General features: G+C 36.3%; 1 protein-coding gene across 7 annotated transcripts in view; it reads left to right on the plus strand.

The window, feature by feature from the left end:
- The window catches only part of LOC127637979 (protein NDRG4-like), a 48,252-nt gene that overhangs the window by 17,085 nt on the left and 5,861 nt on the right, over positions 1-25,306 (plus strand). For 3 of the 7 annotated variants that reach the window (XM_052119296.1, XM_052119294.1, XM_052119295.1), the window contains 11 exons: positions 2,637-2,727; positions 4,749-4,883; positions 6,494-6,532; positions 18,139-18,244; positions 21,415-21,535; positions 21,656-21,718; positions 21,864-21,924; positions 22,027-22,170; positions 23,166-23,269; positions 23,391-23,447; positions 23,535-23,586. In XM_052119296.1, coding sequence (XP_051975256.1) covers positions 2,650-2,727; positions 4,749-4,883; positions 6,494-6,532; positions 18,139-18,244; positions 21,415-21,535; positions 21,656-21,718; positions 21,864-21,924; positions 22,027-22,170; positions 23,166-23,269; positions 23,391-23,447; positions 23,535-23,586 — 960 coding nt within the window. In that variant the 5' untranslated portion in view covers positions 2,637-2,649. Of the gene's footprint in view, positions 1-2,636; positions 2,728-4,748; positions 4,884-6,493; positions 6,533-14,377; positions 14,549-18,138; positions 18,245-21,414; positions 21,536-21,655; positions 21,719-21,863; positions 21,925-22,026; positions 22,171-23,165; positions 23,270-23,390; positions 23,448-23,534; positions 23,587-25,306 lie in introns of those variants that run through there. The other 4 variants (XM_052119298.1, XM_052119297.1, XM_052119299.1 and 1 more) reach the window with 2 other exon arrangements.

Raw genomic sequence — 25,306 nt, forward strand, 5'->3', positions numbered from 1 at the left:
GCTATGATGAAGGAATTCTTTGTAAACCATTTCCTGCATGTGCATGTGTCTCTGAAAAATTTTAGGTTTAGCAATACTATAAAGACAAATAAATTAGCACTGGACTGTGGCTGCTCTTTAATAGCTTAGCATTGGGTTATCAGAGTCATAAAATGAAAAATATGGATACTTACATCTAGATTGTGGGATATCTTAGGCAGTGAAAGATACATCTATTCGACTTTCTAAATCAGACCAGATGAAGGCATCATAGTTAACAGGATGTTGCACAAGCATTGGATTTCAGTGTGCCGGGTAGGTATGGGCGATTCCACTTATTTTCTTTTCTATCAGATACCAATAATTTAAAGTCCAGTATCGTCGAAACTGATACCAATACCGATACTTCTATTAAACAGATATTATTTGCTATACCGTGGGATGAAATGGGTAATTTAAAATATTATTTTTAGTCATAATTCAAGTCATTAATTTTTGTTCTTACATTTGTGAGCCTAAACAGAAAATGATTAAACTTCTGTTTTGTTTACCCATATAAACATTAACCAAGGTTTCAATACAGTAATTATAGTTTAAGCATGGAATTTAGTTAAATCATAGTTGCCACACAATTAACCATGGTTACTACTACAATATTACTTTAGTAAAACCATGGTTAACTATTTTGTTATTACTTATTAACAACAATAACACACAAACTCATAAGAAATTTCACCTTTAGATATGTTGTTAGTTTAGTGTGAATTTACTCCAGATGTTTATCTGATTTTCTATCATCACCTCACTGATCCCTCTTGTTAAAACGAGCATTGTGACTGCACAAGCGCTTGTCTGCTCGTGTCTTTCAGCATGCATGTTAAGATGAGCGGAAGAAGAAATAGTTCCCATCCTGCACAAGTATTTGCTAATATGGCCCAATCATTTTTATTTCACTTTGAAGCTTATGATAATTGTTCATGTTCATGGTAACCGAATAATTATATCCCTAGTTTAAAAATAAAAATGTAGAATCGATATTTTTGTGTAAGGATAGATATTTTTGATTCAACATCAGTATATGAAGTATCGATACTTTAGGATTGATCCGCCCATCCCTATAGTGCCAGGTTGCCTCTCTAACTCCAGACCATATATTGTTTGCAAAGGCAGCAGTTTTCAGCTTTTAGACACAGCCATCAATAGAGTGCAAGTTTGTTCCGGAAGTTAAAATCCTATTAATTTTCTTAATTACTCTTTAAATACAGACCTAACTGATTTCTGTGGTTGTTAATCAATGGTATATGTTTCTGTTGAAGCCATCAGTCTGTGTTAGTTCAACTTACAAATCCTGTTAAATAGAAGAATACTGGTGAAACTCTACCCACGTTGCTAAAGAGAGAAGATCCACCAATCAGAGAATAGCGGCAAATAATGCAATCAAATAGTTCTCCCTACACTCTCAAGCTACTCTCAAGCTACACTATATTTGTGTATATTTGAATATTTTCCAATTACATTTAAATATATTGCTTCTGTACTCATCTCATAATCAACAACTTTAAATCAATAGCTTTATATGTTTTTATTCACTCTGTAATTCGTAATGCTTCTTGGGATTGTAGTTGCTCATGAAAGACGTTAAGTACACCGTCTTATACCGTTGTCTTTTTGTCTGATATTTAAAAATCTGTCTGCTTCAGGTCAAAGTTTGTAATGATGTGATTAACCTCAGAGCTGGTTGGTTTGGTTAATTGCTTATAACTAGTTTATAAAGGATTTTTTTAAATCCCTATGGAATGGGAATAATACTTCCGGAGCCAAGACGGCTGAAGATGACTGGGCGGGCAGAGTTGTGGGTTGCAAAATGCTGGAATTATCAAAAATCCTTCTAATCATAATCAGAGCAAAATCTTATCTATTTGTACTGATAGTTTTTTAAAAACAGTCTTGTTAAATATTTTAACACCAAAAACAGAGAAGAACACCATCATTTCAAATGCCATGTAATTGTGGTTTTCTTTCGTTGGGTATGTAAACACACTCAAGTTCCATTCATTAGCTGACTTACTTCAACCACACAGCTGCAGTTTAATTATTACCTAATGGAGAAGTACATTGCTTTTCTTGTCAAAACCTGATACATCACTGTTAGCTAACTTCATTCAGTGTCACACTTGATCATGTGATCCTGGTGATAGACGTCAGGACAGAAATGTTTGAACATTTTCATGTCATCATGAACCTAACCACCTCCAAACAACATTCAAGTCATGTTCACAATGCCACCATTTCACAGAATGCCATTTTTTAAATAACCTCATGTTCTGGGGCACTGTTTGGAGATAGATCAGTACTCCTGCTGAAAAATGCAGCTAAAACCAGCTTCTGACTGTTGTCTCAATCTGCTTCCTAGTTCACTAGTAAGTACACTGACCAGGGAGTCAGCCATTTCTAGAGCTGACCAGCAAACCACCTTAGGCTGGTTTAAGATGGTTTTCAGCAGGGTGAAATGTTTTTCTGACAATGGCTTTATATTTGCACACTGGTGGTTTGGGTACTATTACAATATTGGAACAGCATGAAAGATTTGATTGGATTTTGGTGTGCTGTCGAGTAGCCATGTTAATCTCAGGTGTGTGTTGCCATGGTGATTGCAGGTTGCTCTCCAGGATGGCTGGCATGAAGGATCAGCAGTTCACTGAAGAGAAACCGCTACTGCCAGAATCCAGAGGACAGGAAACAGAGATGGTGAGTGACTGAATGTGTTTGTGCTTGGCTAAATATTGGTTTAAAATGTACCCTGTTTTTAGGCAAGAAAACAAACAAAAAATGGACGTTTGTGTGTGTGCATGATAGAGGATTTATCCAGCCTCACCAAATAGCACATTTCATCTTAATCCACACATGTGTATTAAGCTAATGTGACATGAAAAGCATGACAAATCTGTAATGCCATTAAAAATAAATGGCATTAAAAATATCAGTGGGCAACACAGTGTTATTTTCTAACGGTGTGCTCGAATATTTGTGAAAGTGCACAGTTAAAGTCAACATGAAATCAAAATTGATAATTACATTTCTAAATGTATGCTCAATCCTGCCCTCAAAAAAGATATAAGCCTATTTTTAAGATGTACAGGTTAATTAAATATTTCATGTAAATCTTAATAATGACTAAAAATGGACTATTTCAGTTGTTATTTGTTTTCATATATATATATATATATATATATATATATATATATATATATATATATATATATATATATATATATATTAATTTAATGTGGTGCATCCTTTTGGTACATGTTATTCCAAAATAAAAAATAGTTTGTCTTCAGTAACCTTTAATCAAAATGTTATTACTTGCTTATGTTACTGCTTATGCCAGTAGCCAATAGCCAAGACATTTAGTGTGCAAGTAAACTTGCATTCAGGTCTTGCTCCATTCTGGTACACACACACACAAAAAAAAAAAAAAAAAAAAAAAAAAAGGATTTTTGCTGCTTCTTCAATTTACTTAGAGGTGCACTCAGTAAAAAAAAAAAAAAAAAAATTCAAAAAGTAATTTTGAAACATGTGTATAAAATCATGACCAATCACATGAGAGTAAGAATCAAGTCTTATCATTAACCTTTTAAAAACGTTTTATTCTACATGGAGAGGGTCTGCACATGGGGGCTGCCATTTTAGAATCACCTGACCAGCCGAATACTACTTGCTTAATCTCAGTAACCGTCCCGTTATTTGACACTTTCACTCAAGGATTAAAATAATCATGGCTGACTGTGAATAGTGAGTTTCTACAATGGCATCTGAAACTGAAAATGACTGTGTTTGAATGATGCAGCATCCAAGCCACTAGGTGTCAGTGTAAGTCCCAAAATGACACAAACGCAAAAGTTACTGAGTGCACCTTTAATTAAAATTTAAGGCAAACTAAAGCAAAACAATTCTAAAACATTTTGTTACAACTTGATTTCATTGCTTTCTATCCATTTAAATTTGTAAAATGGAAGTTTACTTAATACATTTGAGTTGAGACTACATGAATACTTTTTGTGGTGTTAATGTACCATTGATTTAACTAGGCTGGTGATTTCCATTTCCCAGCATGCTTTGCACGGGAATCAAAAAGGGGAGTGAATGTTAAAATTAAGTGTTATTTTATGTGTTTTTGTACAAGATGAATATAAAGGGGATACTTGTTAGTGTTTTATGCTGAAATTTTGAACACTTTCTGTTATGTTACCATTATGGTGACGAGTGGATCTCGAGCTAAGGATGAGGACAGGTAGGAATCACACATGAAACTGATTGCTCTCTTTGTTGAGCAAATGCTGATTATATCCAGCTCAGCCATTGAGCTATTTTTAGAGTGTATGGAATGCCCACTTTTGACAATTCATTCAATTACGATGCATAAAATGAAGTCCCGCCTTACATTTTTTTCGTTGAATATCTTGTTTTACACAGAAATATATCGCATTACAGAAATAAAATGGATTGCATACATTTATTATGATTGAATCTCATGCTGGGAACCAATTGAACGGAAGGAAGAGGTGCTCGTGTTGATATCGTGTTTGTCATTTATTTTCCCATCTATCCACATATCACACAATATCATCCATACATATCATCATCATCATCCTTTCATCAAATACAGCTATTCTCACCTTGCCAACCATTGTCATCCAATCCTGTAAAGGGTGCTGTTTGAAGCAGTGTGCTGTAACTAGTATTTGTGTCTGTGTGTGACGTGGCAGGCTACAGGACAGTGTGTCCCCGTGCTGCCCTCTGCTACACCCTGCCCCCAAGCGGCTCGCCCCCCCAAGCGCTGGCATGCGATGGCCCGACACTGGCTCGGCATGACACGCCGTCGGACCAGCGGGTACATCTCGGTAGGCTGATTACCGCACAGACCATGTCCACCTCTCTAACTCCAAAGGGATACTAATTTCTGTCAAACCTCTGTCCTTAGTCAACGTAGATGCACCTTTATTTTCAAAGACCAAACCAGCCTTGAGATTTGCTTTGTCTGATTTAGGGAATACTATATATTCAGGGATTTAAAATTTTGATGATTGCAACGTAAGAATTCTATTGGACACTGCTTATTAACATCAGCATTATTTCAAAGGGATAGTTCATTTAAAAATGGAAATTCTGTCTTCATTTACTCACCCTCATCTTGTTCCATATGCCTTTTTCTTCCGTGGAGCATGATGTTAGGCATATTGGAACATGAGAGTGAGTAAATGTTGACAGTATTTACAGTTTGGGGGGAACTATCCCAATCCTTTTGTGGTAATCAACATTATGCCACAAATGCAGCTGTCCATTGATCTTAACTTGTATAGATCCTGGAATATTTGTGTAACCAGCAATCTCTGGTTTACCTGTGTAATTTTGTTTTGCTCAAGCTAAATGCTTTTCTTCACAACCTGTTTCAGCAGCACCCACATCATCATTTCACAGGTTTGTAAAAAGCATTTAGCAGAAAGCATAAATTCATAGTCAAGTGTCATAAGGTTTGGTTCTTAAAAAGGAAATGGCACATATGGTTGTTTACATACAAAATTCTGGGGTACTGCAATTGAGTTTTGAATCCTTTAAATGGAGTGACACCTGCTGGTCCGACATTATAACTGCTTTTGCCATCTTTCTGCCATCTCTCAACAGCTTGATTTGCATGCACTAATGTCTTTCTTTAGGTTTTTGGCTTTGTTCCAGCTTCTGCCAATCTGCACAATTTAGCTTTACTAAAATGAGATGCTTTGCTTCAATTGAAAGTAGACTGTATTCATGCTTCTTTGCCTTTGAGTTAAATGAAATGGAGTTTTATGGTTATTCCTACTGGGTTTGTGGGGATAAAATAGTTTAGCAACAATAGGAACGTGAGAATTTTCCAAGACCAACTCATGTCTTCAAAATGTTCTTTCTCAATGTTTCTTATCCCATTAAACTTATATCCTTTAGCACACTTTGTTCTCCCTGCTAAATAAGCAACCAAATAAGGCTTGCTGATCTTAATTGTTCTTCAAAACTTAACAAGGACTAGTCTAGTCTATTTTACTGGTTGTAGAATCTTGGAGACCAGCTAGACCAGCATTTTTATTTTTCCACAGCAGGGCTTCAAAGGTCTTTATTCACTAATTTTGAGCTTGGTCCTGTTCTAGGCTATCCAAATGCATTATGCCTCAATGTATAATGCTGTTAAACAGGTCTCATATCAGCAGCAAAGCAATCTCAGCTTGCATGTTTTAACTTCATTTCCACAATTAGCTGCTGATCTGATGCCAGCTAAGCCACCCACACTAACCTTGTCTAGTGAAACTAAAACTCTCATATAGGTTTAAAAATGCCTGCACAAAGGAACTATTTTCTTCACAGAAACTCATCTTTCTTGTGGTGGTGGGATCTTGCAGAGTGTTGCTCCAGTCATTTTGATAGAACATGATAAAAACATAATGAAGGCTTTGATAAACCTGGCCTTTTTGTGTTCCTGCAGGAAAACTGCGAGACCTTCGTTGCCCCGGGAGACTGGAAGGTATGGTACCTCTTTCCTGTGCACACTTGATGTTGACTTATTACTTTAATTTAACCAGCCTGCCCTTGAATGAATTTAAGCCAGGGTTTCTGCATTAGCACAGCAAAACCATGTCAGATTTAAAATGGTGCGGCTGACATAGCCTCATTATTTCACAGTTAAATATAAACTCATTTTTTGGCAGAATATAAATACATTTTGGCTGATCGCTTAAGATAATTTACAACAAGACAATGTATTGTTTGTCCTCGCCACAGAGAGGAATGTGCTGACAATTATAATTAATGAGAGCTGCAGAAGGAGAGACAGAGAGAGCTTGAGAGAGAGAAAGCAAGAAATGGCGAGACTGTCGGGTATGGAAGCCCATTTATGCCACATAAGGAAAAAAAAACATGTTTTGGTAAAACAAAATTATGAGATACTAAATCATAAGGTAATGAGATATGAGATAATACTTCAAAATTCTGAGATTACTTTTTTCTCTTACGTTTTAATCTCATAATTATGACTTTATCTCAGAATTGTTACTTTTGATCTCATAATTATGACTTTTTATCTAATAAGTTTGACTAAGAATCTCATACATTTCTTTTCATCTCACAATTATTACTTTTATCTCAAAATCATGACTTTGTATCTCATAATTTTGACTTTTTATTTCAACATGATTTTTATCTTATAATGATGATTTTTTATTTTTTTTAATCATAAAATCATGACTTTTTATCTCATAATTTTGATGTACCAAAGCACTAAAGGTTTTTTTTTGATGTGGTGGCAATGAGCTTACATTTTAGTTTTGAGATACTAAATCATGATAATTAGATTACTTTTTATCTCATAATTATGCCTATTAATCTCATAATTATGACTTTTTATCTCAAAATAATGACATTGTATCTCATGATTTTGACTTTTTATTTCAACATTACTGTTTGTCTCATAATTATATTTTATCATAAAATTCAGATTTTTAATCTCATAATTTTTATTTACCAAAGCACAATTTTTTTTTTGTGGTTGTAATGGGCTTCCATATTACATTTGAGATACTAAATCATAATTATGATATACTAAATCATAATTATTAGATGGCTTTTTATCTCAAAATAAAACAATTTTTAACTCATAATTATGATTTTGTTTTATGTCATAATTTTTATTTACCAAAGCACAATTTGTTTTTGTGGCGGTAATGGGCTTCCATATTTATTTGGAGATACTTAATAATAATTATTAAATGGTTTTTTATCTCATAATTCAGATTTTTTAACCTAATAATTATGATTATTAATTTAATAAATCTGACTTTTTATTTCAAACTTCTCACTCGTTATCTCATAATTTTTCTCTCGTAATTATGACTTTCTATCTCAATTTTGATTTAACAAAGCATGATTTTTTTATGCGGTGATAATGGGCTTCCATATTCATTTTGAGATACTAAATCGTAATTATTAGATGACTTTTATATCATTATTCAGAATATTTAATCTCATAAATATGACATTTATCTAGTCATTTTGAGTTTATCTCATATTATCTCATAATTATAACTTTTTTATCTTAAAAAAATAACTATGTATCTCATAATTCTCTTTTTATTTTAACATAATTCATTTTTATCTCATAATTATTACTTTTTAATCCCATAATTATAATTTACCAAAGCCCCCTTTTTTTATGTGGCGGAACTGGGCTTTCATAGGACCGTGACATACTCATTCCAGATTCAATCAATATCTATTTCATTATGCCAAGTGCAACCTGCAGTACCAGCCGGCCACCTGTTGGTTAGAAATGGTAGTTTAACAACGTTTTGTGCCAGTCATATAATGACAGTCATGAATTTTAAACCTTAAACTGAAGTGGATAATTTCTGCTCTACCAAACGGAACTGCAAAAGTAAATTTTGATTTCAAAGAACATTCCTGAATAATCCCACCATTTGCCATTGGTTGAACAAACAATCAATCCATTATTGACAAAATCAAGCCCTACCCTTCTATTTTCAAGTTTCCTATCTTAGTCAGAAATTCATCAGTATTTGAAATTAAAATGCATTTCGAACTCTATGTCGACTTAAAAAACAAATGGCAAGTAGTTTCTTGGCAAGCCATAAACCGTAAAAGATGTACACTTTGTGCATGAATCCAATTTTCAATTCCTCCATTTGCAGTTATAGCTTCGAAGTAACACACAAAACAAGCTTCAAACAATAATCCATCCATCAGATATCCAGATCTGAATATGCTCTGACTAAAATAAAGACTCATTTGTTTCTTCTGAGAATCCAAGATTGGATAGGTGTCAGTTACTTTGTCAAATTTTTCACTTTTAAGTTCTCAGTTCTTACTGCACTTTGAGTTTCATCATGTCATGTCGGTGGAATTCAAACTACGAAATGTTATAGAGGTACGAGGACTTCATCACCTCAGTTTTGTATTAGTCTCATGGTTTGCAGCATCTCATCACACCTCAGACAGAAATAGAGTTAAAAACAGAGAGAAGCGTTTGATTAAAACAGTGAGAAATCGAAACAGGCTGGTGATGACAGGATTTGTGAGCCACATACTCAGCTAGTAAGAGGTTTTAATTGTTATGGAGAAGAAATAATTAAAAAGGTGTTTTATTAAAGCCTAGCTACCTAAATGGTCAAATTAAATTAATTAATTAAATTAAATGGCAAGGAATTTATTTTTAAGAAAACATTAGAGAACAGATATTTCTGGGTCAATCTGCTGAAAGTTGTGTTGATATTTTGTAGTATAGAAAGTGTGTTATATATACAAAGTGGGGTCCAAAAGAGTTCTATCAGGAAGACTCGCAGACTTGAGTGAAATTTAAGATGACATTTATTTGATGAAAATAAAACAGAAATGTAATGTCTCTTTGGCGTATGCCCCGTCTGGCGGTCCGAAGAAGTTGTACTTGGAACCATCATATCCTGCCGGAGATAGGAGGCAGGGGCGAGGAGCCTACCCCCAAGCAGGAAAGGACTCAACTGGTGGTGGTGGGGTGGTGGAGGTTGCTGTGTTAGCACACTGAAACAGCAATGTGATAGATTGTGAGCAGACTTAAAAATCAATGGCTTACATGTGATTAGCAAGGAATTACCCAGCTAATGGTGCAATGATGTACAGCTGCTAGTCTTCCCGCTAGAACTACGCTGCGCTTACAATTATTAGTCTGCACCCACAATGACGTGTTTACATGCACGTTCTTACACCGAATATGCTTAATTAGCCTTCAATGCTGCCTTGAACTGCGTTCCTTTCTCAGGGTACAGGTGAAACTCGAAAAATTAGAATATCGTGCAAAAGTTCATTAATTTCAGTAATTCAACTTAAAAGGTGAAACTAATATATTATATAGACTCATTACAAGCAAAGTAAGATATTTCAAGCCTTTATTTGATATAATTTTGATGATTATGGCTTACAGCTTATGAAAACCCCAAATTCAGAATCTCAGAAAATTTGAATATTACATGAAATCAATAAAAAAAAGGATTTTAAATACAGAAATGTCGGCCCTCTGAAAAGTATAATCATGCATATGTACTCAGTACTTGGTTTGGGCCCCTTTTGCATTAATTACTGCCTCAATGCGGCGTGGCATGGATGCTATCAGCCTGTGGCACTGCTGAGGTGTTATGGAAGACCAAGATGCTTCAATAGCGCCCTTCAGCTCTTCTGCATTGTTTGGTCTCATGTCTCTCATCTTTCTCTTGGCAATGCCCCATAGATTCTCTATGGGGTTCAGGTCAGGCGAGTTTGCTGGCCAATCAAGCACAGTAATACCATGGTCATTGAACCAGGTTTTGGCAGTGTGGGCAGGTGCCAAGTCCTGCTGGAAAATGAAGTCAGCATCTCCATAAAGCTTGAATGCTGAAGGAAGCATGAAGTGCTCTAAAATGTCCCGGTAGACGGCTGCGTTGACTCTGGACTTAATAAAGCACAGTGGACCAACACCAGCTGATGACATGGCTCCCCAAACCAACACAGACTGTGGAAACTTCACACTGGACTTCAAGCATCTTGGATTGTGTGCCTCTCCAATCTTCCTCCAGACTCTGGGACCTTGGTTTCCAAATGAGATGCAAAATTTGCTCTCATCAGAAAAGAGGACTTTGGACCACTGAGCAACAGACCAGTTCTTTTTTTCTTTAGCCCAGGTAAGACGTTTGACATTTGAAGCCCATGTCCAGGACCCGTCTGTGTGTGGTGGCTCTTGATGCAGTAACTCCAGCCTCAGTCCACTCCTTGTGAAGCTCCCCCACACATTTGAATGGCCTTTTCCTGACAATCCTCTCCAGGCTACTGCTGCTTGTGCACCTTTTTCTTCCACACTTTTCCCTTCCACTTAACTTTCTATTAATGTGCTTTGATACAGCACTTTGAGAACATCCAACTTCTTTTGCAATTACCTTTTGAGGCTTTCCCTCCTTGTGGAGGGTGTCAATGATGGTTTTCTGCACAACTGTCAGGTCAGCAGTCTTCCCCATGATTGTGAATTCAACTGAACCATACTGAGAGACCATTTAAAGGCTCAGGAACCCTTTGCAGGTGTTTAGCTGATTAGAGTGTGACACTTTGAGCCTACAATACTGAACCTTTTCACAATATTCTAATTTTCTGAGATTCTGAATTTGGGGTTTTCATAAGCTGTAAGCCATAATCATCAAAATTATATCAAATAAAGGCTTGAAATATCTTACTTTGCTTGTAATGAGTCTATATAATATATTAGTTTCACCTTTTAAGTTGAATTACTGAAATTAATGAACTTTTGCACGATATTCTAATTTTCGAGTTTCACCTGTAAGTTCATAAACCAGCCTGGTCTCATAGAATCACATTACTATAATAATTTTTATGCGGCTCATTGAAGCCTATGTATCGTGGCATTTTTCTAGTGAAATAAACACTAGAGGCACTGCAACAAGTAAATCACGAGTTAAATAGAACTATCATTATCATCTATTTTTCATCTCACATTTACTTTTTATTAGACAATTGGTTAGATTTAGGTTTAAGGTTTAGGTAGAGTGGTAAGTTTTGTTGATTTTAAACTCAATAGATCATTAACGGGATAGTTCACACAAAAATTTTAATTCTCTCATCATTTACTCGCCCTCATGCCATCCCAAATGTGTGAGTTTCATTTGCAAACACAAACACATTTTTTTTAGAAGACTATCTCCGCTCTCAATGCAAGTGAATAGTGAACAAAACTTTGAATCTCCTTAAAGCATATAAATGCAGCATAAAAGTAATCCAAAAGACTCCAGTGGTTAAATTTATATCTTCAGAAGCGATATGATAGATGTGGGTAAGAAACTGAATCATATTTAAGTACTTTTTTACTATAAATTCTCCTCCATTGCCCAGTAGGTGGCAATATGCATGAAGAATATGATTCGCCATAAACAGAAGAAGAAAGTTAAAGTGAAGATTTACAGTAAAAATGACTTAAATATTGATCTGTTTCTCACCCACACTTATAATATCACTTCTTAAGATATGCATTTAACCACTATCATAGGGTTTACTGTTATGCTGCCTTTTATATGCTTTTTGGAGCTTCAACATTTTGGTCACTATTCACTTGCATTGTATGAACCTACAGACCTGAATTATTCTCTTAAAAGTCTTTGTTTGTGTTCTGCAAAAGAAAAAAAAAAGTCATACACATCTGTGATGGCATGAGGGTGAGTAAATTATGAGAGAATTAAAATTTTTGGGTGAGCTATCCCTCTAACCTTAAAATCTTCACATGTTTGGGAGATCATTTAACACTCTTTTAGCGCCACACAGTGCACCGAAGCTTTATAAAGCTGCTTAATCGACATAATTAAAAAATATAGGATTCAAAATCTAATTTAAAGCTGTTCTATATCCGATGTACCCTTTAGCCTAACTATATTTACAATATTGCCCAGCCTCTCATACCTTATTAATTCATTAAAGATGCATTCAGTGATATTTGCTAATTGCTGAACTTTTAAACAGAAAGAAATAGTAAAATTGTATTTTTGAAAATGTGTAAAATAATGTCTAATATAGTCTACATATGATGCTGGGTGCTCCTGAGCACTGCCATGTTGTGAACATATGACCAGCTGAATATTGCTTGTTTTATCTCAGTGATACCCTAAAAATGTATGTTTTCACTTGTGAAATGTGTTTATCATGGGTGACTGCAAATAGTGTATTTCCACATTGACATGAGAACTTCTGCTATTGTGTGATGCTGTATCTATGCTGCTAGGCTTCAGTACAACATAAACAGAAATATTTTTGATTGCACCTTAAAGTTAAGTTACAGTTGCCTTACAATTATGATTTAATCTCTTTGCATTACATTTAACAGCTAAAAACCTTTTAGTCATACTGTATGTGCATGTGTGTGTGGGGGGTCCATCCCCCTTTGTGCAATGACAATGCAACTGTATCTACACCGAGTGTGCATGCATGTAACAGATAGAGAGAGAGAGAGTGGGATACATAGGTTGTGTATTTAAGAGAGAGCAAATGCTAAGTCAGCCTGACAGGCATTAATTTCCCTTTTCCGCCGAGTAAAACTCACGTTCTGAAAAGACAAAGTGATAGAAAGACAAATGTAGTCGATTCAGCATGGCACTGTCCTTTTAGGCATTAAATGGAATTGGAAATGAAAGTAGAGGAAGTTAGTAAAACAGAAAATAATGGATTGCATGTAAAAAAAAATGGCCACCTTTATATTTTATATTTATGCATTTGGCAGACGCTTTTATCCAAAGCGAATAACAGTGCACTTATTACAGGGACAATCCCCCCAGAGCAACCTGGAGTTAAGTGCCTTGCTCAAGGACACAATGGTGGTGGCTGTGGGGATCGAACCAGCGACCTTCTGATTAACAGTTATGTTTATGTTGCAGCACAAAATTGGGCCATGTGCCTCGAGTGTTTATGTCTCAGCGCTGCCTCACATGTTCATGTCAAAGCGCACGTACATAGCTCATAGCAGACAATGTCATATACTACATGCACAGCTTTCTGTGCTACCAGGACATGCATTTTAAAGGGATCGTTCACTCGAAAATATGATAAATCTTTTACACTTATGTCATTCAAAACCTACATGATGTTCTTTCTTCCATCAAACACAAATGGAGATTTTAGGCTGGATGTTCAGGCTATTTACAACAACCAAAGTGAATAATGTAAATTATTATGGTGCTTTTATGCTGCATTTTGTCCTTTTTGGACCTCGATAGTCCTTGGTCACCATCCAATTTCACTGTATGGAAAAGAGCAGTTTGACCATTGTTCTTAACTTCTTTTGTGTTTCACGGAAGAAAGAAAGGTTACCATGGTGAGTACATTATGAAATGTTGGTGAACTATCCCTTTAAACTTCTATCAAATCTTCAGGCACAATGTCTTGTCTCACTCTTTGCCCTGGCCCATTTCTCTCTGTGTGTGGGTGTGTCTTTGTAATAATAATATTCAGATGATAGATTTGCATATGTAAAAGCATTCAAATGCTCAAGCAATGCACCAATAGAAAATAAGGACTCAGTTTTCCTTGTGAAGAATTAATATCAATGCTGTTTATAAAGATGTATACCATATTGTTCCTGAATGTATAGCCATTTTAAGTCCTTTCAGAGCATGTGGAAGACAGGAGATAGCAAATATGGGACAAATGCTCACAGGGAACACAATAAATGTAGACTGACACAAAGCCCAGCCAATGACAGACAAGCATTCTTTGCTTCCAACCAATAGGACATTTGGGTGGGTATAAAATGTGCTGGGGGAGGGGGCAGCAGTACTGCAAAGCTCAGCCCCTGACCAGGACGAGGATAGACAAAGAGACTCTATAGCAACCACAGCATCTCACTGGGTACCTGGATCCAAGTCCGATTGCCCGAAGAGGACCAGATACTCTCTTGGCTTTTACCTGCTCATATTCTCCCTTTACCAGAGTAGACTATCTCTAAGCAACCATGCCGGAGTGCTGGGATGGGGTGAGTGGGATATCTGTAATTATAGGAATGTAAACAGAGAGAGAGAGACAGTCAGACAGACAGATAGACAGACAGGGAGTGTGCTTTTGTTTTTCTGCTATAAATAAATGATTCAGCTCATAATGTCAATGACTTCACATATATATGTGTATTTCATAGCAATTTACTTACTAGATTTTTGACCTACATTCCTCCCTACTTTGACCTAATGTGAAACAAATCCATTGCTCATTTATGGATTCCGGATGGCTGAACATTATAATAGGATTTTATCCCTGATGGCAAACTTGAACATTTTTCAAAAGAATATATATATATATATATATATATATATATATATATATATATATATACACCTAAAAAAAAAATTAGGATGTATATTTTCAATGTATATTAATGTGGAAAACATAAAGCATATTGGGTTTTTGTGATGTTGGAACGGTTTCTGTATTACACATGAAGAAATGTCCAGTCATGTATGAGGTGGCCATTTGTACTGACACACTAACACACTGGCATGCATAGAACGTGCCCTCCAACATAAGCATGCACCTCTGCAGTAACTTGTGTGAGTGTGTTTGTGTCTGTCTGTCTGTCTGTCTGTCTGTATATATGACAGTAAATCATTCTGACAACTGTGTAAAAATGTAGAAATCATAAAAATCTCCTGACAAGGACAATTGTATGACCTTGAGCTTGAAACATTAACAGCTATTAGAAAACTTCATGTGAGATTATGATACCAGATGTAGATTGTATTGCACAAAGGTTGATATTTTAGAGCTCAGGAGACTTAATGGAGTAATTATGTTTTATTTAAGTATCCAATTTGTTTCAGATGTTTCTACTAAGATAATTTAGGGGGAGAATAAAAATAGACACAAAAGAGACCTGTATAATTTTTTAGTATAGTGTAGCTCAGATAATTTGTTCTTGGAAGAATTTAATGATAAACATGTATGTTCATATTGAAATCTCAGACTTTTGGTTTTGGTGTCTTGGCAAATATGAGAAGAGATAATGTTAAGATCTCTTCTGAAACTGTGAGGTTAAATAAAGTCTCCTTTTTATCTAACCTTATTGTTGTCTAGGCAAAACAACTGAGATAGTGATGAGATAGACTTTGTGATTTTTCTTTTCTATGGGATGATTCCTGTGCACAGTGTTTTTTGGAGCATTATGACCTCTTGTCTCATATTTGCATAATATTGTCGTATCTAGGTCAAATTCCATACTTATCCTTTAGTATTTTGTTGTAGCCTATATTATCGCCCTAGAAAACATGCTCAACATTTTTCGCATAGTGACAGCTGTTGTAGTTTGCCAAAAGATTTCATCATGACCTAAACACAGGGATACAAACATCTGTCTTAAACTAAAACACACACACACATTGCTTGCATCTGGCCTGACCTTCTAGGATTTTCCCAACAACAAAAACACCACATGACAGGGGTTTAAACCTCACGGGAGATTCATTCCCCGTCTCTGCCTCGATCTTCATTAAGCTTAACCGGTTCACCTCTGAATTGGGCTGCCTGCAATGTGTCTGCCAGTATTTATGTGTATGACTAGACACTGAAAAGCTAGAGATGCTGAAATAATCCTTAGAACAGAAAACACATACATCAATGGCTACTCCACTCCAAATAAGCCTGGGACTAAATGTGGGTCAGCGCAGATTAAAATGCCTTTGGAACTGGCAAATTAAATTGTGTTGCAAGACTGTGTGCATAAACTGTAAGTGAATCTGGGATCAGAGATGCTAACTAGAGATTAATAAGTCTAATTTTTTACTCTTGCCACATCATGCTATATGGCCATAAATCAGCACTGCTGTGATTCGGCCACAGTCCGAGTGCCGTAGGTTATCACAGTAGTACTGATTTAGGGCCATATAGCACAATTGCGAGTGTGATATTGCTTATATAGAATAGTTCAATGAACAAGTACATTTTTTAAAAATGAGGAAAAACTGAGTACGGCCATAAAAAACACATTTGTGCATAGAACTACGTGATGGATCAGAATCTACCATTGCTGGTTCAAAACAAATGATGCATCCAAGACTTCGTTATTAATTAAAAAATGTCACTTCAGAAATAGTATCATGGCTTGTGCTGTTTCTACCAAGTTATTTGATAAACAAGGATGGATGTGTGTGTGTGTGTGTGTGAGAGAGAGAGAGAGAGAGACTGAATGTGATCACCTGTTGCCACTCCCAAGCAGAGATGCTGTCAGCTTTCTGAAGATCAGCTTTCTCAGTGGAAAAATAGCATTCAAGCGGGGTATTTCTCCCTATTTTGCGGTAGCCGGTGCACAAGAGTCGATCACAATGGAAACTTCAATGTCCTCCACCATTTTAAACAGCACCCATTGTGTAATCAATCAGTCTGTTGTATCTCTCAGCTGTGATGAGCCGTAATGCTGAAGTTGTTCGTTTAAATCCGTTTAAAGCTTTACTAGTGCAGTTTAGACAAGTGATCACGAAGAGCTGTTTTATAAAAACTGGCTGATGCAGATTCACTTCACGCCACTTAACTGGCTCATATTAAACACAAACATGATCTTATGCCACCACCTGCTGGCTAACATATGTTATGTCAAAAACAAAAGACAAACCATAGCTCTTAACACATCTGCACTGCTCTTACACTTTAGTTTAGAATGGCACGAACACAAGCGGAGTGAAACACACACAGTGACGTGCCGGAGTCCCGATGGTGTCAGACCATAAGTGCTCATGGAATGTCTCTCGTCCAATCAGATTCAAGGGTCGGAACTAACTGTTGTATATATATATACCTGAATTGAGCCTATATGTAATATTGTTGTGTATGTAAATGCATATGATTTACTGAAACAGAAGCAACAACTTATTTTATTTACAATAGTTGATTGTAAATAAACAATGTAGGTTTGGAAAAAGTATGTGAACCCCTAAGTTTATGATGTCAACAAAAGCTAATTAGAGTCAAGAGTTGGCAAACCTGGCATCCAATCAATGAAACGAGATTGGAGTTGTGGGTTTGAGCTACTTTGACTTATAAAAAGCACTCAAACATTTTGAGTTTTCTATTCACAAAAATAATGTGCTGACATGGAAAAAGAAATCTCAGAAGACCTACGATCAAGAATTGTTGCTTTGCATAAAGCTGGAAAAGGTTACAGTTTTCTGGAAGAGCTTAGACATTCATCTGTCCACAGTCAGACACATTTTCTATAAATGGAGATGATTTAGTACTGTGGCTACTCTCCTTAGAAGTGGTCTACAGGAAAGATGACTCAAAGGGCACACCACAGAATGCTCAATGAGGTAAAAAAAACAGTTAAATACTTATTTAAAAAAATGGCAGAGAACATTTTTCATTAAGTGTCCCAGTTTATGTGTATTCACCCTATATGAACATAAAAAGGAGAAACATAAAATCCCAACAGATTGGACTTTTTGGGCAATTTTTCATTGGCTAAACCTGACCTTAGAAGTTCAGGCCAGATCCGTTTTGGGTCACTGACCATGCAAGACAAGCAAAGTCCCATCTGGACCATTCCAGTCTGTATTTTCTTAAACTGTTGTTTTTGTTTTGTAGGAACATGACATTGAAACCCCTTATGGGATGTTGCACGTGGTGATCCGTGGGGCTCCCAAGGGCAACAAGCCAGCTATCCTGACCTACCATGATGTTGGGCTCAACCGTAAGTAAACAGAGTTTTAGTTTTGTGCGTGTTTGTATGTTTGCGTAATCAGGGTGAACTGTACCCACAAAGCCCTCCAACCAAAGTAACACGTACTGCACAAATTCCTCTGCACAATCTGTCTTCAAGCATTGGCCTGGAGTTAATTTATCCATCTCTACAAATAGCAGAAGATGTTTGTGTGTTAGTGTGTGTGCGCTTTTGCATCTTTGCAAATTCAAAGAATATTGCTCTGAAAGTGATATGTGTGGGCTGTGATCACAGGTGTCATTCGGATGCCAGCAGACTGCAGCTTTATAAGTTCTGTTAACAGATCATGTTCAGTGTGAGACAAGGCTGGCAGGTGATCTCATGAACACAAATGATAAAAATGGCAAAAACACAAACAAAAGGCTAGTCTTGGAGATTAGTAGAAAAAAAAACTAGCGATAGAGTCACTAATCTTGAGTTAATAATTTTTTATATATCCAGTTTATAATTTTCATATTTATTTAATATTATATTATATTTTATATGTATTTATTAATAACATTTAATATATCAAATCACATCCCAAATAGTGTATCAATGGAAAGTTTTGTTCTATTAAGTCTCTTTATCCTAACACGCGTCAATATATATATATATAGTATGTCTTAGCTTCTTTTATAATGTCTATGAAAATATAATGTCATGTATCATGGGAATTTTTGTTCATTTTGTCATAATATTAATGTATTTTTTTTTTTTTTACTTTTTTACAGAAATATTTAGTTATAAAAACTAAATCATAGCTTTGTCTATAATGTCTATTAAAATCTAAAACAGAGTTTGTACTATAAGGTACATTATGGAAATTTCATATGGCGTCATATGTCATAAAAAGGAACAATTAGACTTATTTATGGGTCAGCAGAATAAAGCTGACCAATTCTCCATTGACCTTGATATTGAGTTCCACTTTCCTTCAGTGTGACAGAATTAAATTACTTTTAACCTTGATAATGAGACTTTCCTGTTCTCTTCTGCTCCTCTCTCTTTCCTCTTTCTGCCTAATACCTTCCTCTCCTCCTCCACATATCTGTCCTTCCCTCATTATTGAGCTCTGCACTGTCTTATTGTCTGCTGGGTCTTATTCTTACGTGGCAAGAGAGAAAGTTAGAGAGGGAAAGAAAGAGCAAGAGAGAGATATGTAGGTCAGAAATTCATACTTATTCATTTATTTATAGATATGTATAATTGTTATATTATTATTATTATTATCATAATATAAAAATAATAATATATTATTTATCATTTATGTATTAATTTTTTTATACTAGGCCAATATTTATATTTGGTTATTATTATATTTATAATATTATATCATACGTATTTATTATTACTTTTTTAATATTGAATATAGTTTTTTATATTTCTACATTTTACAGGGAGAGCAAAATATTTATCTTGAAGCTGAATGTTTATGAAAATATGAAATAGTACAGTATATAAAAGTACATTTTAGTTGGTTTTATTCTTACATGTTGTGACTTCATATTTTTATTAAATGAGCATTTAAAATGTATAAAAAGCAAGACAGACAGACAGACAGACAGACAAATCTAGATATATATGTGTGATATATATATATATAATACATACATAAAATGTAAAAATATATAAAAGCAAATAAAAATACAACTTATAAAAAAGCTAAATGAGCCAAAATAAAGGGAGAATGAGAAAGAGCGATATGTAGGTCAGAAAAACATACCCATCATGCAGTGCTGGGAGGTGGGGAAGGTCAGCACTGCGGCATAGAGTAACTGTGTCCCTACATGCATTAGTATGCAGGACCATTCTCCATCGAGAAAACTGATGATTCAGTGAGAGAGAGAAAAATGAGACGCCGAGATCAATGAAAGGAGACACAAGCCTATATAAAAAAGGCAAAGAGAGCAATACAGCAGAGTAGGGGATGAAAACATTTGTCATATAGAGCAGTAGGGCAGAGAAGATAGCGATATTATTCATGCCTCGATGCGGCACTGACTTGCACAGCCCTGAATTACCCTTCAAGTCTTCTACATTAGGTTTCAAACCATTCTAGAATTCGATTAGAAAAATCCGATTTCATAGGTCAGTTTAATGAGAGCCTACGTAGGGACTCATTTATTCATTAAATCCATTTAATAGCTTCAAGACCTGCCAAAACACCATTTGCTGTTGATTAGATGAGATGGCACATTATAAAATGTTTAGTAGTCCCGCTTGAGTTATCTAGAACACTCAAGTTGTTTTGTTTCTTCATTTCATAATCTTCATTTCATAATCTAATGTAAGTAGGTCAACAACTCTAACGGGGGAGATGGACAGGGAAGCTGATTTTTAGAACTGTTCCAAATCAGTGTTGTTATATAGTGTAATGTGACGAAAGAAGATCCAATGAAACCATTTTCCTTTGACATACATTTAAAAAAGCACTAAGTAATTTTTTTCACTTTAAGCTGAATTGTGTCTTCTGCTGTCATTTATGTGGCACTAGCGTCTTCAAACGATATTGCAAAAATAATTATTGTTCCCTGAACACTCCTCCCATCTAACATTGGTTGGACAAATAGATAGTCCCGCCCCAAACTCACGACATTAATTGAGCCAATGTTGCTCTGTCAGGCTGGTCGGGATGCTCAAACAAGCAGAGCAATATTTTGATAGTGACACAGTGCTTACACTTTTCACAGAAATCAGCTGACGAATGGCTTACTTATAGTTGTCCCTACATATTAAGCTGGGATTGAAAAAAGTGTTTAGCATGATAATATGTTTGGAGGTTGTATGACCAGCCGAATTTTGCTATCTTTATCTTGGTAACGCCCCTATTTTCAAACACTTTCAAGTGCAGAATAAGTTAATCATTAGTCACTAATACTCCTGGGAATAGAGTATTTCTGCAATGCCTTCAGTAACCGAAAATATTTTCTATTATAAAACATTTTCACTGTTGCATCTACACCAATTGGAGACTTTGTAAAGTCTAATACTACTGTTGTATCAGCCAGCGAAATAAAAAATACTTGGTGCATCTTTAGAGATATTTCCTGTCTTAATAATATTTTTTCATATGTCTTATTCTCTCTCTCTCTCTCTCTCTCTCTCTCTCTCTCTCTCTCTCTCTCTCTCTCTCTCTCTCTCTCTCTCTCTATGAGCAGACAAGTTGTGCTACAACACATTCTTCCACAATGAAGACATGCAGGAGATCACCAAGCATTTTGTGGTATGCCATGTGGATGCCCCTGGTCAACACATTGGTGCCCCACAGATGCCACAAGGGTAAGGCAAAAGCACACACCATTACTGTATTAGCCATTTTACACAGAAAATGTTGGTTAACCTCTCAGGGCAACTCAAGATATTATTCATAAATAACTTTTCTTGGCTTGTTACTACCAGGTACCAGTACCCCACCATGGATCAGCTGGCTGGGATGCTTCCTAGTGTGGTGCAACACTTTGGGTGAGTGTGGTCAAATTATACTTTAAGTTACAATAATTATGAGACCACTAATGTTGTAACATTTTTGGCATGTCCAATAGAATACTTATTGGAATTTCTTTGATCCTAAACACAATTAAATTCCTCAATGATCTCTCTTCTCTAGCTTCAAGAGCATTGTTGGAATTGGAGTTGGGGCTGGTGCCTATATCCTTGCCAAATTTGCGGTTAGTAAATTTTTAACTTGACTTCATATGACTTATTATGTGTATACTTGGTCTGTTTGTGTTCATTCAGCAGAGTAATTAAATCCTGATTTCTCCCAATAGCTGATTTTCCCTGATCTTGTGGAGGGTCTGGTTCTTCTCAACATTGATCCCAATGGAAAGGGCTGGATCGACTGGGCCGCCACAAAATTGTCCGGACTCACCAGTGCTTTACCAGACACTGTATTGTCCCACCTCTTCAGTCAGGTACAATATTAATGGAAATGAAACTACAAATGCTCTAATGTTAAACAATTTGCTCATAGTCCATGATAGGTACATTTCTTACCTTGAACTCTGGATTACCAGCATTTATTTACTTTCAAGGCCTAAAATTAATTATGGATAATACTTTACAATAAGGTTCCATTCGTTAACATTAGTTAATGCATTATGTGTCTTGAACACACAATTAACAATATATATTTTTACATAATTTATTAATCTTTGTTAATGTTAGTTTATAAAAATAAAATTGTAGTTAATGTTAGCTCATAATGCATTAACTAATGTTAACAAATATAACTTTTGATAATAAAATGTATTAGTGTATGTTGAAATTAACATTAATGATTAATAAATGCTTAATAAACATTGTTCATTGTTAGTTCTTATTAACTAATGTTGTTACCAAATGGAAACTTATTGTCAAGTGTTACCGAATTACGCAAAACATTATTGGACATATGCATGTAAAACTTCTCAATTTTGAAGAAAGTTAAAGAAATTTTGCCGCTTTCAAATTTCTCATTTTGTATGCCTACATTTTTCATAAAGGTTACCCACACTTTTACATTTGAAGTTCCATGTCTTTTGTAGTTGTTTGTGATTACTCGATAAGGATGTTTATAAATCATAATTTCTAGCCAATGAAATAGTTACTAGATAGCATAACTAGAAAAACAATTAACATACATTTTTTAAGATTTGTATTTTCCATGACTTTTCCAGGCCTGGAAATCACAATTTAAAAGTTCCTTAATATGTATAGTTTTCCATAACTGTGGAAACCCTGTAAATAATTCCTAAAAATAACTAGTTATAAATTCATATACATTTTCAACTTAAATTTAAATCTAAATGTTTAATCTAAATTGTTAAAAATAAATGTAAATGTTAAATTGAAATCTTGAGCTAAAAATGTAACTAACATTTTCAGAAGTGGATTTACAGTAAGATGTTTTGCTGTGTTTGAATTACAGGAAGAGCTAATGAACAACACAGAGGTTGTACAGAGCTACCGTCAACAGATCAATAACACTGTCAACCAGTTCAACCTTCAGCTCTTCTGGAACATGTACAACGGGTAACACACACTGCCTCATAATTATCAACATAAAATCCAAGGATAATGCATGAGTAGAAATAAAATCTATGTTTGGTAAGGACTTTGTTTAAACAAATGAAAATCTCTTTATTTTTCTCAGCCGCAGGGATTTGGAAATGAACCGCAGTGGCTCTGTTCTGAATGCCAAGACCTTGAGGTGAGGACTAACTTGATTAGAGTCTCACTGTTCTCATTTGCATATGCCTGTAGGATCAGAGTGTTTTATGAATTCATTTTCTCACAGGTGCCCGGTAATGCTGGTGGTTGGAGATAACGCTCCAGCTGAGGAGGGAGTGGTGAGGTTTCATTTTTTTCTCGTGATTCTTTTTTTTTAATCTCACCTTTTAAGCAACAATTCACCCAAAATGAAAAGTTCTAATCATTTACTCACTTTCATTTTGCTCCAATCCTGTATGGCTTCCTTTTTATCTTGCGTGGGACATGATAGGAGAGACTAGGCAAAACATCTCTGTAAAGGGATTCATGGAAAGGAGGAGGCAAGAAAGAATATAAATAATATTTTAATTAGGAATTAAAAAGACAAACACACACTCAGGTGTCGGACAGCTGTCCGTAAATCTCTCTCTCTGTCCCACTGCAGTCTCCAGTCGGCCTTTATCCCTCTCTGAGGCTTGATTAGCCTGATTAGGGGCCGGGTATGTGGAATCATGACCCGGTCCCACCCTCCACCCTGCCACATTTCTCCCTCTCTCAGGCCGCATGACGTACACCCCCTTTCCCTGCCGGCAGGTCATCCCCGTCTTCCTGGATGAGGGAGGGGACAAGGGGAGGGAAACCAAAAAAAAAATTGGCACCTACACACCATAACGGTGATCGTGCCAAATTAACAAAACTTTTTAAAAAAGAGAGGGAAAGGCCAACACGGAGAGGCAGTGGAAGAGAGAGAGGAGAGGGAGATTAAAAAAAACACTTACTCGCCGGTTCTCTTATACGGCGTAGCTTGGTCCTTGGCCACTCCTCCACACTCTAATGGATGAAAGCCGTGCCTCCCTGGGCGGATCGGAGGCAGTCCTCTGGCCCCTGGAGGACGGAACACCCCAACAGTTTTTTGGTGGATGGTAGGGGTCTCCCCCGCTACTGGGAGTGGTAACCGCTCCAGGCACTCCTCCCCTCGCGGTCGGCGGCCGTTCCTCCACTTCCAGGCGGCCGGTCTCCGTCCTCCGGTGGATGGCCGTGGCTGCTCCTTTGGGGTGGATGGTAGTGGCGAGAACTGCACTAAGGCGAATCCCTCCTCCTTCCCGGTTTCAGCACCAGTGTAAAGGGATTCATGGAAAGGAGGAGGCGAGAACCAACTTGACAATATAAATAATATTTTAATTAGGAACTTAAACAAAAAGACAAACACACATACACAGGTGTCGGACAGCTGTCCATAAATTTCTCTTTCTTTCACACTGCGGTCTCCAGACGGCCTTTATCCCTCTCTGAGGCTTGATTAGCCTGATTAGGGGCCAGGTATGTGGAATCATGACCCAGCCCCGCCCTCCGCCCTGCCACAGTCTCCTTTTGTGTTCCATGGAAAGTCAACATGTAGGTAACAAGAGAGTAAATTTTTAGGTGAACTATTCTGTAAAGTATTCAATAGAAAGGAGGAGGCGAGACCCTGCTTGACAATGTACATAATTGTTTAATTGGTAAACTTAAAACAAGGACACAAACACGCACATGACAGACATGTCCGTTAACGATCTCTCTCTCCCGCACGATCCTCTGCATTCGACCTTTATCCCTCTCGGAGGCTTGATTAGCCTAATACGGGACCGGGTGTGTAGGATCACGACCCGGCCCCGCCCTCCTCCCTGCCACATATTCCTTTAAGGTTCCATGCTTCTACCAAACAGTCTTTTTTTATTTATATTGCTCCTATTGTGTCAACTCTGTGTCTCTGTGGCATAATTGGAGAACTGCAAAGAGAAAGTGTTTTGTCATATAGTGACAGGTCAATTGAATCTCCATTCCTATTGCTTCCTCTGTTTGCCTCTTCCTAGCATTCTC

Source organism: Xyrauchen texanus, chromosome 46 (assembly GCF_025860055.1).
Source record: "Xyrauchen texanus isolate HMW12.3.18 chromosome 46, RBS_HiC_50CHRs, whole genome shotgun sequence".
In the NCBI taxonomy this organism is placed as follows: domain Eukaryota; kingdom Metazoa; phylum Chordata; class Actinopteri; order Cypriniformes; family Catostomidae; genus Xyrauchen; species Xyrauchen texanus.